Source organism: Heterodontus francisci, chromosome 19 (genome assembly GCF_036365525.1).
Source record: "Heterodontus francisci isolate sHetFra1 chromosome 19, sHetFra1.hap1, whole genome shotgun sequence".
NCBI classification, from domain to species: domain Eukaryota; kingdom Metazoa; phylum Chordata; class Chondrichthyes; order Heterodontiformes; family Heterodontidae; genus Heterodontus; species Heterodontus francisci.
In genome coordinates, this window is record NC_090389.1 from 74853230 (window position 1) to 74866393 (window position 13164).

General features: G+C 41.4%; 1 protein-coding gene across 4 annotated transcripts in view; it reads left to right on the plus strand.

Moving 5' to 3' along the window:
* The window catches only part of mtmr14 (myotubularin related protein 14), a 97706-nt gene that overhangs the window by 48719 nt on the left and 35823 nt on the right, over positions 1 to 13164 (plus strand). For 2 of the 4 annotated variants that reach the window (XM_068052000.1, XM_068052001.1), the window contains exons 12-15: positions 1074 to 1150; positions 8252 to 8288; positions 9214 to 9284; positions 11195 to 11329. In XM_068052000.1, coding sequence (XP_067908101.1) covers positions 1074 to 1150; positions 8252 to 8288; positions 9214 to 9284; positions 11195 to 11329 — 320 coding nt within the window. The remainder of the gene's footprint in view (positions 1 to 1073; positions 1151 to 8251; positions 8289 to 9213; positions 9285 to 11194; positions 11330 to 13164) is intronic. The other 2 variants (XM_068052002.1, XM_068052003.1) reach the window with 1 other exon arrangement.

The window sequence follows — 13164 nt, forward strand, 5'->3', positions numbered from 1 at the left end:
AGCAGGAAAAAGTGCAGAATGTCTTCCTTAACCTGGCATTCTGAATCTGCCATACTGCTGATGACCCAAGACTAGGTTGAAAAGCTCGGAAGAAATTGAGCTTTAATAATACTAAATGGGAAGATCTCTGGAATTGTGATGACTCTATGTATAAAAGCTCCCTTAGGAAAGATTTTATGTCTGTGTTTATCCATACTTTTCTTCAGTAAACGTCTTTAAAGCTAAGGTAGATATCTTTTTGAGCAATAAAGGAATTAAGGGAGACGGTGGGAGCGCGGGTAAGTGGATCTGAGTCCACGAAAAGATCAGCCATGAATATCATAAGAACTAGGAGCAGGCTCGAGGGGCCAGACGGCCAACTCCTGCTCCTAGTTCTTATGATCTTATGATACTGTCACTTGAATGTTTTGTAAGTACTTTGTAAGAACATTTACAAAGGGCTCTAGTTTAGAGGCAGTAATAAAAGTACATTGGGAATTTTTGCCAAGTCACTCGGCAATGAGCCGTGATAACTAAAATCTATTAAGTCATATCCCTAGTGTCAGGACCAAGTTATAGGGAAAGCCTTCGAAGATGATAACCAGGAAGCGTCAGAGATGTATGTAAAATAACGAATAGTGACTGAAGGATAGGTTCAAATTACTGAGAGGCAAACTTATGTCTGATGTCAGCAGGTTTTTCTTTGCACACAGTGACCAACACATGGATTGGATTTCCAGGTAGGGGAAGAAAGGCCAAAACTGCAATTATTTAAGGAACAACTGGATACTATGATCAAGGGAATGAGGATTACTATAGGGGAGCTAAGATGGGATGAAAGGCCATTCATAACTATATATCTATCTTTTGGTTTAAACAGCAGCAAAATACTGAACGTGTGTAATATTGCCCACATTAAATGACATGATATAGACTGGGCATACAGCTGGCATGTGGCACCTGGAGATTCCTCTGTATAAATCCATGCACAGCTTGCACTTAACGTTGCTCATTAGATGATTTAAAAGTTTCAGTTGAAGAGTTGTTGGAGCCACCTCTTTAGATTAAAGAATTTGCCACAACTTGCTTTACAGGATGGACTTGTTCATACTTGTCTGGAGCCTGTGGAAATCCTTTATCTAACCATCGCTTATGATTGGTTCCTTTTTGGGTGAGTTTTGTATTTCATAACAGCAGGGTTAGCACTGTAATTAGGTGACAATGTTACTGATGTTTTTTTTTTGAAAAGCTAACATCTGACACAGTCAAGCAGCCTTTTGTGAAATTCTGTGATATTCTGAATGTGTTTTGCAGCCGTCAAACTTCATGCATAGAATAATATAGCACAGAAGGAAGGCCATTCGGCCCATCATGCCTGTGCAGACTCTTTGGTGGAGCTATCCAGTTAGTCCCATTCTCCTTTTTCCTATTAGCCCTATAATTTTCCCTTCAATTTTATATCCAATACTCTTTTGAATGTTACTGTTCAATCTGCTTCCACCACCTTTTTGGGCAGTGCACTCCAAATCACCATGGCACGCCGTGTTTGTAAAAAATAAAGTTTCCTCATGTCACCGCTGGTTCTTTTACCAATCACCTTAAATCTGCGTTCTCTGGTTACCAACCCTTCCGCCAATGGAAACTGTTATTTATTTGAGTAAGTAAGGAGAAACTTTCATGATTTGGAATACCTCTGTCAAATCTTCTCTTAACCTTCTCTGCTCTAAGGAGAACAACCCCAACTTCTTCGGTCTCTCCACATAACTGAAGGCCCTCATCCCTGGTACCATTTTAGTAAATTGCTTCGGCATCCTCTATAAGGCCTTGACATCCTTCTTAAAGTGTATGTTCAGAATGGAGCACAATACTCAAGCTGAGGCCTAACCAGTTTCTTTATAAACGTTTAGCATAACTTCCTTACTTTTTATCTATTCCTCTGTTAATAAAGCCAAGGATCTCGCACGTCATTTTAAAGAGCCTTCTCAATTTGACCTGCCATCTTCAAAGATACGCCACCGCCCCCAGGTCACTCTGTTCCTGCACCCCTTTTAAAATTGTGCCATTTAGTTTACATTACCAGTTATCTTTCTATCAAAATGTACAACTTCACATGTCTCTGCATTAAATTACATCTGCAACGTGTCTGTTCGTTTTACCAGTCTATCTGTGTCCTCCTGCAGTCTGTTACTATCCTTCTCACTTTTACATTTCCAAGTTTTGTATCATCTGCAAACTTTGAAATTATGCCCTTTATATCCAAGTCATGAATATTGTATCAAAAACAGCAGTGATCCTAATAGCCTGGGAGGCATCTCTGCACACTTCCCTCCAGTCTGAAAAACAACACTACACTCTGCTTTCTGTCCCTTAGCCAAGTTTGTATCTACACTGTCACTTTAATCCCAAGGGCTTTAACTTTGTTAACAAGTCCATTTTGCGATACTTTGTTAAACATCTTTTGATAGTCCTTATACACATCAATCTCACTGTCCTCATTAAACCTCTCTGTTAATTCATTAAAGAACATGAATGAAACATGATTTATTTGCCTTTATTTGCCAGGAGCATCCGGAATAAGGTGGGTGAGCTTGCAGCATGGGTTGGTACCTGGGATCTCGATGTAGTGGCCATTTCGGAGACATGGGTAGAGCAGGGGCAGGAATGGATGTTGCAGATTCCGGGATTTAGATGTTTCAGTAAGAACAGAGAAGATGGTAAAAGAGGGGGGGTGTGGCGTTGTTGATCATGGAGAGTATTACAGCGACAGAAAGGACGTTTGAGGACTCGTCTACTGAGGTAATATGGGCCGAGGTTAGAAACAGGAGAGGTGAGGTTACCCTGTTGGGAGTCTTTTATAGACCTCTGAATAGTTCCAGAGATGTAGAGGAAAGGATAGCGAAGATGATTCTCGACAGGGGCGAGAGTAACAGGGTAGTTGTTATGGGGGACTTTAACTTTCCAAATATCGACTGGAAATACTATAGTTCGAGTACTTTAGATGGGTCAGTTTTTGTCCAATGTGTGCAGGAGGGTTTTCTGACACAGTATGTAGACAGGCCAACCAGGGGCGATGCCACATTGGATTTGGTACTGGGAAATGAACCCGGCCAGGTGTTAGATTTAGATGTAGGTGAGCACTTTGGTGATAGTGATCACAATTCGGTTAGGTTTACCTTAGCGATGGGCAGGGACAGGTATATACCGCAGGGCAAGAATTATAGCTGGGGGAAAGGAAATTATGATGCGATTAGGCAAGATTTAGGATGCGTAGGATGGGGAAGGAAACTGCAGGGGATGGGAACAATCGAAATGTGGAGCTTATTCAAGGAGCAGCTACTGTGTCCTTGATAAGTATGTACCTGTCAGGCAGGGAGGAAGTTGTCGAGCGAGGGAGCCGTGGTTTACTAAAGAAGTTGAAGCACTTGTCAAGAGGAAGAAGAAGGCTTATGTTAGGATGAGACGTGAAGGCTCAGTTAGGGCGCTTGAGAGTTACAAGCTAGCCAGGAAGGATCTAAAGGGAGAGCTAAGAAGAGCAAGGAGAGGACACGAGAAGTCATTGGTGGATAGGATCAGGGAAAACCCTAAGGCTTTCTATAGGTATATCAGGAATAAAAGAATGACTAGAGTTAGATTAGGGCCAATCAAGGATAGTAGTGGGAAGTTGTGTGTGGAATCAGAGGAGATAGGGGAAGTGTTAAATGAATATTTTGCGTCAGTATTTACAGTAGAGAAAGAAAATGTTGTTGAGAATACTGAGATTCAGGCTACTAGGCGAGATGGGATTGAGGTTCACAAGGAGGAGGTGTTATCAATTTTGGAAAGTGTGAAAATAGATAAGTCCCCTGGGCCAGATGGGATTTATCCTAGGATTCTCTGGGAAGCCAGGGAGGAGATTGCAGAGCCTTTGTCCTTGATCTTTATGTCGTCATTGTCGACAGGAATAGTGCCGGAAGACTGGAGGATAGCAAATGTTGTCCCCTTGTTCAAGAAGGGGAGTAGAGACAGCCCTGGTAATTATAGACCTGTGAGCCTTACTTCGGTTGTGGGTAAAATGTTGGAAAAGGTTATAAGAGACAGGGTTTATAATCATCTTGAAAAGAATAAGTTCATTAGAGATAGTCAGCACGGTTTTGTGACGGGTAGGTCGTGCCTCACAAACCTTATTGAGTTTTTCGAGAAGGTGACCAAACAGGTGGATGAGGGTAAAGCAGTGGATGTGGTGTATATGGATTTCAGTAAGGCGTTTGATAAGGTTCCCCACGGTAGGCTATTGCAGAAAATACACAAGTATGGGGTTGAAGGTGATTTAGAGCTTTGGATCAGAAATTGGCTAGCTGAAAGAAGACAGAGGGTGGTGGTTGATGGCAAATGTTCATCCTGGAGTTTAGTTACTAGTGGTGTACCGCAAGGATCTGTTTTGGGGCCACTGCTGTTTGTCATTTTTATAAATGACCTGGAAGAGGGTGCAGAAGGGTGGGTTAGTAAATTTGCAGATGACACTAAGGTCGGTGGAGTTGTGGATAGTGCCGAAGGATGTTGTCGGGTACAGAGGGACATAGATAGGCTGCAGAGCTGGGCTGAGAGATGGCAAATGGAGTTTAATGCGGAAAAGTGTGAGGTGATTCACTTTGGAAGGAGTAACAGGAATGCAGAGTACTGGGCTAATGGGAAGATTCTTGGTAGTGTAGATGAACAGAGAGATCTTGGTGTCCAGGTGCATAAATCCCTGAAGGTTACTATCCAGGTTAATAGGGCTGTTAAGAAGGCATATGGTGTGTTAGCTTTTATTAGTAGGGGGATCGAGTTTCGGAGCCACGAGGTCATGCTGCAGCTGTACAAAACTCTGGTGAGACCGCACCTGGAGTATTGCGTGCAGTTCTGGTCACCGCATTATAGGAAGGATGTGGAAGCTATGGAAAGGATGCAGAGGCGATTTACTAGGATGTTGCCTGGTATGGAGGGAAGGTCTTACGAGGAAAGGCTGAGGGACTTGAGGTTGTTTTAGTTGGAGAGAAGGAGGAGGAGAGGTGACTTAATAGAGACATACAAGATAATCAGAGGGTTAGATAGGGTGGATAGTGAGCGTCTTTTTCCTCGGATGGTGATGGCAAACACGAGGGGACATAGCTTCAAGTTGAGGGGTGATAGATATAGGACAGATGTGAGAGGTAGTTTCTTTACTCAGAGAGTAGTAGGGGCGTGGAACGCCCTGCCTGCAGCAGTAGTAGATTCGCCAACTTTAAGGGCATTTAAGTGGTCATTGGATAGACATATGGATGAAAATGGAATAGTGTAGGTCAGATGGTTTCACAGGTCGGCGCAACATCGAGGGCCGAAGGGCCTGTACTGCGCTGTAATGTTCTAATTCTAAAAAAAAAAATCTGTGCTGACTTTCATTTTTTAGCCCATGCTTTTCTAAAGGCCAATTAATTTTTCTCCTAGTTATTGACTTCACGAATTTTAGGCTGACTGGCCTGTAGGTGCCAGGTTTATCCCTCTTCATGTTTTTAGTCCTCTGACACCAACCTCATATCCAAGGAGAATTGGTAGATGTATCCCATCCAGACCGAGTGACTTGCTTCCTTTCAGGACTGCCAACCTTTTAGTACGTCCTCTTTATTTCTGACCCCTTCAGTATTGCTACTGCTTCGTCTTTATTGTTTCATTGGCAGCATCTTCTCTACTGAAGACTGATGCAAAATACTCATTTAGTGGGCTGGATTTTATAAAGCGGCGGGCTTCAAAAATGGCAGTCCACCCGGACAGACCTCACATTGCGGAGCTGCCACGATATTAAACCCGGCGGCTCATTTAAATGGCTGGGACCACTGTGCAGGCGCCAATGCCATTTTTAAAGGGCTTTGAGTCCTACATTACATTTAAAATTGTTAATGGGACATTGTGTTAAAATTCATTTAAACAATTAAAATAAATGTTTCTAGCCCGTCTCTCACCACACCCCCCCCCCCCAATAACCATACAATTCATTTCTTGCCCTCTTCCCCACACACCCCCCCACCCCCAAAATACATACCTTGTGTACCTGACCTTCCCTCCACCTCCTCAAAGTTCATAAACTTTTAACTTCACCCCTTCCCACCATCCTGTACACCAATCAGATTAGTTTGACCTTGCTGCCCCCCCATACTGCAATACTTACCTGCTTCCTCCCCACCAGTGTCCTACATCGGATCTCTGAACGGGTATTTGAAGGCATGTGAGTGCCGGCCACCGGCAGCAGTTTCACTGCAGAATGAACGGTGGGAGCGGGTAACTACTTAATTAATTTTCTTTAGTAAATTAACATATTTAGATTTGGTTCCCATCGCCGAGCGGCAGTGGGGCAGCCACAAGCCCTCGCCACCGCTGGCAATATTGGGCTGGGCCTTCTGGCATCGCGGCCCATGGCGGGCCTCTCCCGAAGACATTTTCCAGCCGCCACCCCCGCCACAACCCCTGATGGCGGGGCGGGGCTGTAAATTCCAGCCCAGTACCTCAGCCATATTCTCTGCCTCCAAAAGAATATCACCTTTTTGGTCTCTACTCGTCCCCACCCTTCCTTTTTATTGTTTACGTGTTTATAAAAGACTTCTGAGTTCCCTTTTATGTTAGCTAATCTATTCTCATACTGTCTCTCTTTGCCCCTCTTATTCCTTTCTGTAGATCTCTGCACTTTCTATTTTCAGCTTGTTTTTCTACTGTAATATGAAGTTTACATTTGTCATAAGCCTCCTTTTTCTGCCTCATGTTAACCTCCTATCTCTTTAGCCACCCAAGGAGCTCCAGCTTTGAATTCCCTTCCTTTCCCCATCATGGGATGTGCCTACTCTGTATCCGAGTCATTTCCTCTTTGAAGGCTTCCCATTTTTCAGTTACTGTTTTACCTCCCAGTTTTTAATTCCGATCCACCTGGATAGGATCCCATTTCAAATCGCTGAAGTTTGTTCTCCTCTGTTAAATATTTTTACACTTGATTTGTTCCATATCCTTTTCCATAACTATTCTAAACCTGATATATTCAGTGTTCCCAAAATGCTCTCCCACTGAAACATGCTCCATGTGCCCCACTTCATTCCCCAGAACTTGATCCAGCACTGCCTCCTTTCTAGTTGGGCTGAAAACACACTGATCAAGAAAGTTCTCTTGTACGCATTTCAAAAAATTCCATCAACTATTTTCCCTTTACGCTGTTGCTATTCCAGTCTATATTAGGATAATTGATGACCCTCATTATCACTATTCTGTGCAGTTCTTGCATCTTTGTGCAATTAACCTGCAAATTTGCTCCTCTATCTCCTTCCTACTATTTGGTGGCCTATAGTATACACACTAGTATAATAGTACCTCTATTGTTCCTTTATTCTAACCAAATAGATAGCGTCTTTGAATCCTCTACTACATCATTCTTCTCCAGTGCTATGAGTTTTTTGGATCAGTACTGTCACTGCTTTTTTTCTTTCCCCATCTTTCCTAAATACCTTATAACCAGGAAAGCATATCTTCAATTTTTACAAAAAAATTTTTTAAAACACATTGGCCCGAATTCCAGTCAAGGAGTTTTTTTTGCATTGAGGACCCTAGACAGCAGTATTTTAATTGTCAACCAGTTTTTAAAAAAATTCTTTCTTGGGGTATGGGCGTCGCTGGTAGGCCAGCATTTTGTTGCCCATCCCTAATTGCCCTTGCACTGAATGGCTTGCTAGGCTATTTCAGTGGGCAGTTAAGAATCAACTACATTGCTGTGGGTCTGGAGTCACATGTTGGCTCGACCAGGTAAGGATGGCAGATTTCCTTCCCTAGAGAACATAAATGAACCAGATGGGTTTTTATGACAATTGATAGTTTCATGGCACCATTACTGCTTTTAATTCCAGATTTTCATTAATTAATTGGAATTTAAATTTCACCAACTGCCGTGGTGGGATTTGAACCCGTGTCCCCAGGGCATTCCTGGTCCAGTGACATTGCAACTATGCCACCGTCTCCCACAATATATAGCTAAGTAGTTTGAATATGCCATGCAGAATTGTAAGAAAATTGGCTAAAAACCTCTGAGTGGTAGAGTTCTGGTTTATGAAAAAAAATTTTAATCCATAGCCAACAGAATTTGAATATTCACTCCAACTGAATATTTGAAATGTAATAATCTAAAGGAGGAGAGGTTGACAGTTCTGTTATTAAGTAGCTAGTAATTCATTTGTGTCATCATTACCGATAAATAACTTCAACTCATTACATAGGTTCACTGCTCTGTTTGTATATGTATTTGCAGGCACATGTTATCCGATAGGCTCAGCAAAGGGGAGGAGGTGAGTCAAAACCTGGAGATATGTCTTATGCTGATTATAGTTGACACTTCTGTGACTGCTTTTGGATTACAAATTTTATTGTTTCAATTGGGTTAGTTTGATAACGTGCTTCTGTATTGTATGCATCATTCTAACTACAAAAAAGCTGACAATTAAAGATTTGTAATAGACCGACTACACAGAAATTTCAGTTAATTAGAAAGCCAACAGTGCTTTGTGTTTTGAAAATCACTGTAGTTTGCAAAACTGCCATTGTGGTGTAAAGAATCCCCTATAAGCAAAGCATTCAGCTCACCTAATTTGGATTTTTGATCTCTTTGGCAGAGTGAGAGTGTAGGGAAAAGATCAGAACTTTGCCTTTTTTAAGGACATAAGAATAGTAACTCATTGTTGGGATTTATTTTGCCGAATAGTGGAATTTTGTTCCTGTAGAACTACCAGGAGATGGTGCTTTTGCACTGTCTGAAGTAGTTCCATGAGCAGTTTACAAACTGCAATACTACTTACTACCTGCTGATGGAAAATGTTACTGCAGTAAACCAACCTTGTTCAATCGAGAAACAGTTGGAAATCTGAAATAAAAAACAGAAAATGCTGGAAGTACAGAGCAGGATTATTGGTCTCCAAATATTAAATTGAACTCTTTTCAGGTGCTGCCAGTCCTGCTGTGTGTTTCCAGCATTTTCTGTTTTTAACCTTGTTATATGTTCAGTTAAAAAGTTTGGGGCTTTGTGATGGTGAAAGAGGCCAGTTTTTAAGACTATTCTTGGTTTAAAGCCTTTTTTGTTTATATATTGACTTATTTCTGAATATATCAGTGTGTATAGCTTTGCATTCTCAAAGCTGGGATTGTGTTGTTGAACAATTGTGGAAGATCACACGAGGGAACCTGAAATCTGAAAACAAACTTTCTTTTTTTTTTCAGATTTTCTTCTTCTGCTTCAATTTTTTGAAGCACATCACCTCCGAAGAGTTCTCTGCAGCAAAGAAGCCCAGGTAAGGATCTCATCTTATTGGGTCTTTTTGGTAGGAGTGGTCTAGAGAGGGACCAATGAACACAAACTGCATTGATCCAAGGAACATAGGAACAGGAGTAGGCCATTCAGCCCCTCAAGCCTGTTCCACCATTTGATGAAATCATTGCTGATCTGCAGCCTAACTCCATATACTTGTCTTTGACCCATATCTCTTAATATCTGAGGTTAAGAAAAATCTATCATTTTCAGACTTAAAGTTAACAATTTACACAGCAACAATTGTCATTTACAGCAGAGAGTTCCAAACATCTACCACCCTTTGTGTATAGACATTTTCCTAATTTCACCCCTGAAAGGCCTGGCTCTAATTTTTAAACTATGCCCCCTAGCCCTCGACTCCCCAACCAGCAGAAATCGTTTCTTTCTACCCTGTCTGTTCCCAAGTAATATCTTAAAAACTTTGATCAAATCACCCCTTTACCTTCTAAATTCCAGGAAATGCAACCCTAGTTTGTGTAATCTCTCCTTTGTAATTTAACCTTTTGGAATCTGGATATATAATTCTTGGTAAACCTATGTTACATTCCCTCCAAAGCCAATATATCCTTCCTAAGGTGTGGTGCCCAGAACTGTTCATAGTGTTCCAGGTGTGGTCTAACAAGGGCCTTGTATAGCTGAAGTATGACTTCTACCCACTTGTGTTCTAATCCCATAGATATAAAGGTCAGCATTCTGTTAGCTTTTTCGATTATTCTCTATTCCTGTTTATGACATTTTAATGATCTATGTACCTGGACCCCCAAGTCTGTTTGGACCTCCACTGTTTCTAGCTTTTCACCATTAAAAAGTACCCTGTTCTATACTTTTTAGGCCCAAAGTGGTGACCTCACTTTTGCCTACATTGAAATTCATTTGTCACAGTTTTGCCCATTCACTTAATCTATTTATACCTCTTTGTAATAAGAACAGTTTAGATCTAACTATTTCACGCACAGCGGTGAAGCTATGCAACAGACGAGGAAAACTGAAAGGCACATGTTGGTAGTAGCTGGATAGTGTTTTGGCAAAAGTGTGATTGACAGATACAAGAATTAATATATATTTTTTTTAACCATGGGACCAAGAGGTGATCTCAAATGGTCCCTAATATCCTCCAAGTTAATTTGTTTCCATAGCTAATTCATTCAATATTGGGAGAACCAAATACATCTGATTTGGTTCCTGCAAAATTTCTATCCTTGTTCTACCCTTTGCCTTAGACTATACCAGATGTTGCACAACTTTAGTGTTTGACCCAGAGCTTAAATTCAGATCCTTTGTTCTATCCATCTGCAAGAGCACTCACCTTCCACCTTTGTAACATTGCCCGTTTCTGTACTTACAGCACCCTCCTTCTGCTGAAATCCTTTTCTATGTTTTCATTACCTCAATGCTCTACTTCTCAAACCCCTCCTCGCCGGACTCCTGAACTTCCAATTAATCCAAATCTCTGCCTCCTGTAGTCAGGCCTAATCACCCTTCACCCCATTCTTGTCAACCTCTGTTGGTTGCCTAACCTGCAGCCCCAAAATACTGAGTTCAAAATCTTTGTTCACAAATTCCTTTATGGTCTTGACCTCACCTAACTCTAATCTCCTCCAATCCTTTGTCTCCAACTCCAGCCTGTGGTACTGTGCTGCCCTCCACCATTCCTCCTTTGCCCTATTCTCTGGAACTCTTTCCCTAAATCGCTTTGCCTTGCTACTTCCCTTCCTGCCTTTAAAAGTTGTTGCATAACCTTTGGTTGTATCTTTAGTTTTCTCTTCCAGCTCTTTTATTACTACCTGGCATCTGTTTTCTTGCTGGCCAAAGTGCCTTGGGATGCTTGTTATGTTAAAAGGTGTAAATTGTTGATTCTCAGCAAGACTGTTGCTTACCTTGTGTGAACAGAACATTCCACCTCGGGGACGGAAAGGAAAGCCTGAAAACCATCTTGCCTCACCGAAAAAATGCATCATCAGACAGCCAAATGTATAGCAATATTAGGAGCAACTATATGCAATCTCGGAAGAGGTTGAACAGAAGGTAGAAGACTTGGAAAAAATTTGGGAGAGAGGTGCGGGGTTTTAGCTTCCAGTTGCTGCTATCATACATTAAATTTACAGAGAAGAGATCTCAGTAGAAATTTATGCACAAATTAGACCAGAATAAAGCAGGTCGGGAGGGGAGAGAGTCTGGATATATCGCCACTCAGTGGTTGTAATGCAATGGCAACAAGAGATAAATATTTAATAATACAACATCTGCTGTACAACTTAGCTAGTAATTTATTTCTTCTATTGACCCATCCAACAGAGGAGTGCTTTCTGCTAGTGTCTCAGATGGTAAATCTTGAGCCTCTAGTCCCCAAAATTCTTTGTGATACTCTTAAACCATGGGTTTCATAGAAATAAAATAGCCTAAAGTAGGGAGCTATCTTCTAACTTTACTGAAGCTGGTCTTTTTAAATATTTCCATAACATAAATAGAAAAAATGTTGTCTCCAGATGATTTTTTTAATACTATTGCATCTTGCACACTTTTGTTTTGCTGCCTTTATTCTTTCTCTCTGATCTCCTCACCCCTTCTCTTAATTTCTACTGTTTTGTAGGTTATACCCAGGATTCAGGTAGCTGTCATACAGCACCTGAAGTTGACTTTCACAATTTAAAAAAAATCTTAACAATTTGGCAATTTGTTTCAGCTCCTCATTTAGTTTACAGCCTTTCAATTCTTCAGGTTTCTCAATTTTCTGCTAAATATTGCCTTGTGCTCATTGTTGGGAAGCAGTGCCAAAGAAGGAGCCACCTTCCTTCCCTCCCTTGCCAGTTTCCTTGCATCACTTTTTGCCTTTTCGGAAAGCTTATCTGAGACCAGAAACTCATTGAGTTGGGGGGTTGGGGGCAGGCCGGCAGGGATGGAGAGAGAAAGAGGGCAGGAGGATCAGTGGTAATCCTGTTTTTATTAATGTACCCATATAACTGGAGTACTTTTGGATTCCTTTTTTTATGAAAACCTGCCATTTCTAAATATGAATGGTCCTCTGGTAGAAATGCACTGTTCCAGAATTCGAGCACTTACAGTAGTCCTGCTCACAGAGTCCTAGAATCTTAATGCACAATAAGCTGGTGTCATGTTTTTCTCCACATAAGCCATTCAATCTAATTCAGCTCATTCCCCATAACCCTTCATTTTGCCTCTTTTTCAAGTATCCTTCTTGGCCCTTTTAAAAGAACTTGCGGTATGTGCTTTAACAATGATCTGTGACAGAGAATCCCATATTTCACATTCAACCACCCTCCTGAATGAAGAATTATTTTCTCACCTTCCCTTTAATTATTTTTCTGATCAACTTGTGCCCACTTGTTAATGTCTACCCGATCAGTGGAAACTCATTATTTACCTCATCACAACCGCCCTTAATCTTGATCTCACCCTTTAACCATTTCATTCTAATGAAGAAAAATGTTCATGTCTCAAGTTTGCCTTCATAACTATAACCCCACATCCCTAATAATATCGTAGTAAACCTGCATTACACCTTATCTGTTGCTTTTAGGCTGACCAAAACTGTGCACAATGCTCCAATTGGAGCCCAACTAACATCTTGTATATTCAACATTACCTCCTTACATTTACAATATATCATAGAAAGCTACAGCACAGAAGTAGGCCTTTCAGCCCATTACGTCCATGACAGCTGACAAGGAGCCAGCCAACCTAATCCCACTTTCCAGCTCTTGGTCTGTAGCCATGTTGGTTACAGCTCTTCAAGTGCATATCCAAGTACTTTTTAAATGTTATGAAGGTGTCTGCCTCTACCACCCTTTCAGGCAGAGAGTTCCAGATCCCCACCACCCTCTGGGTGAAAACATTTACCC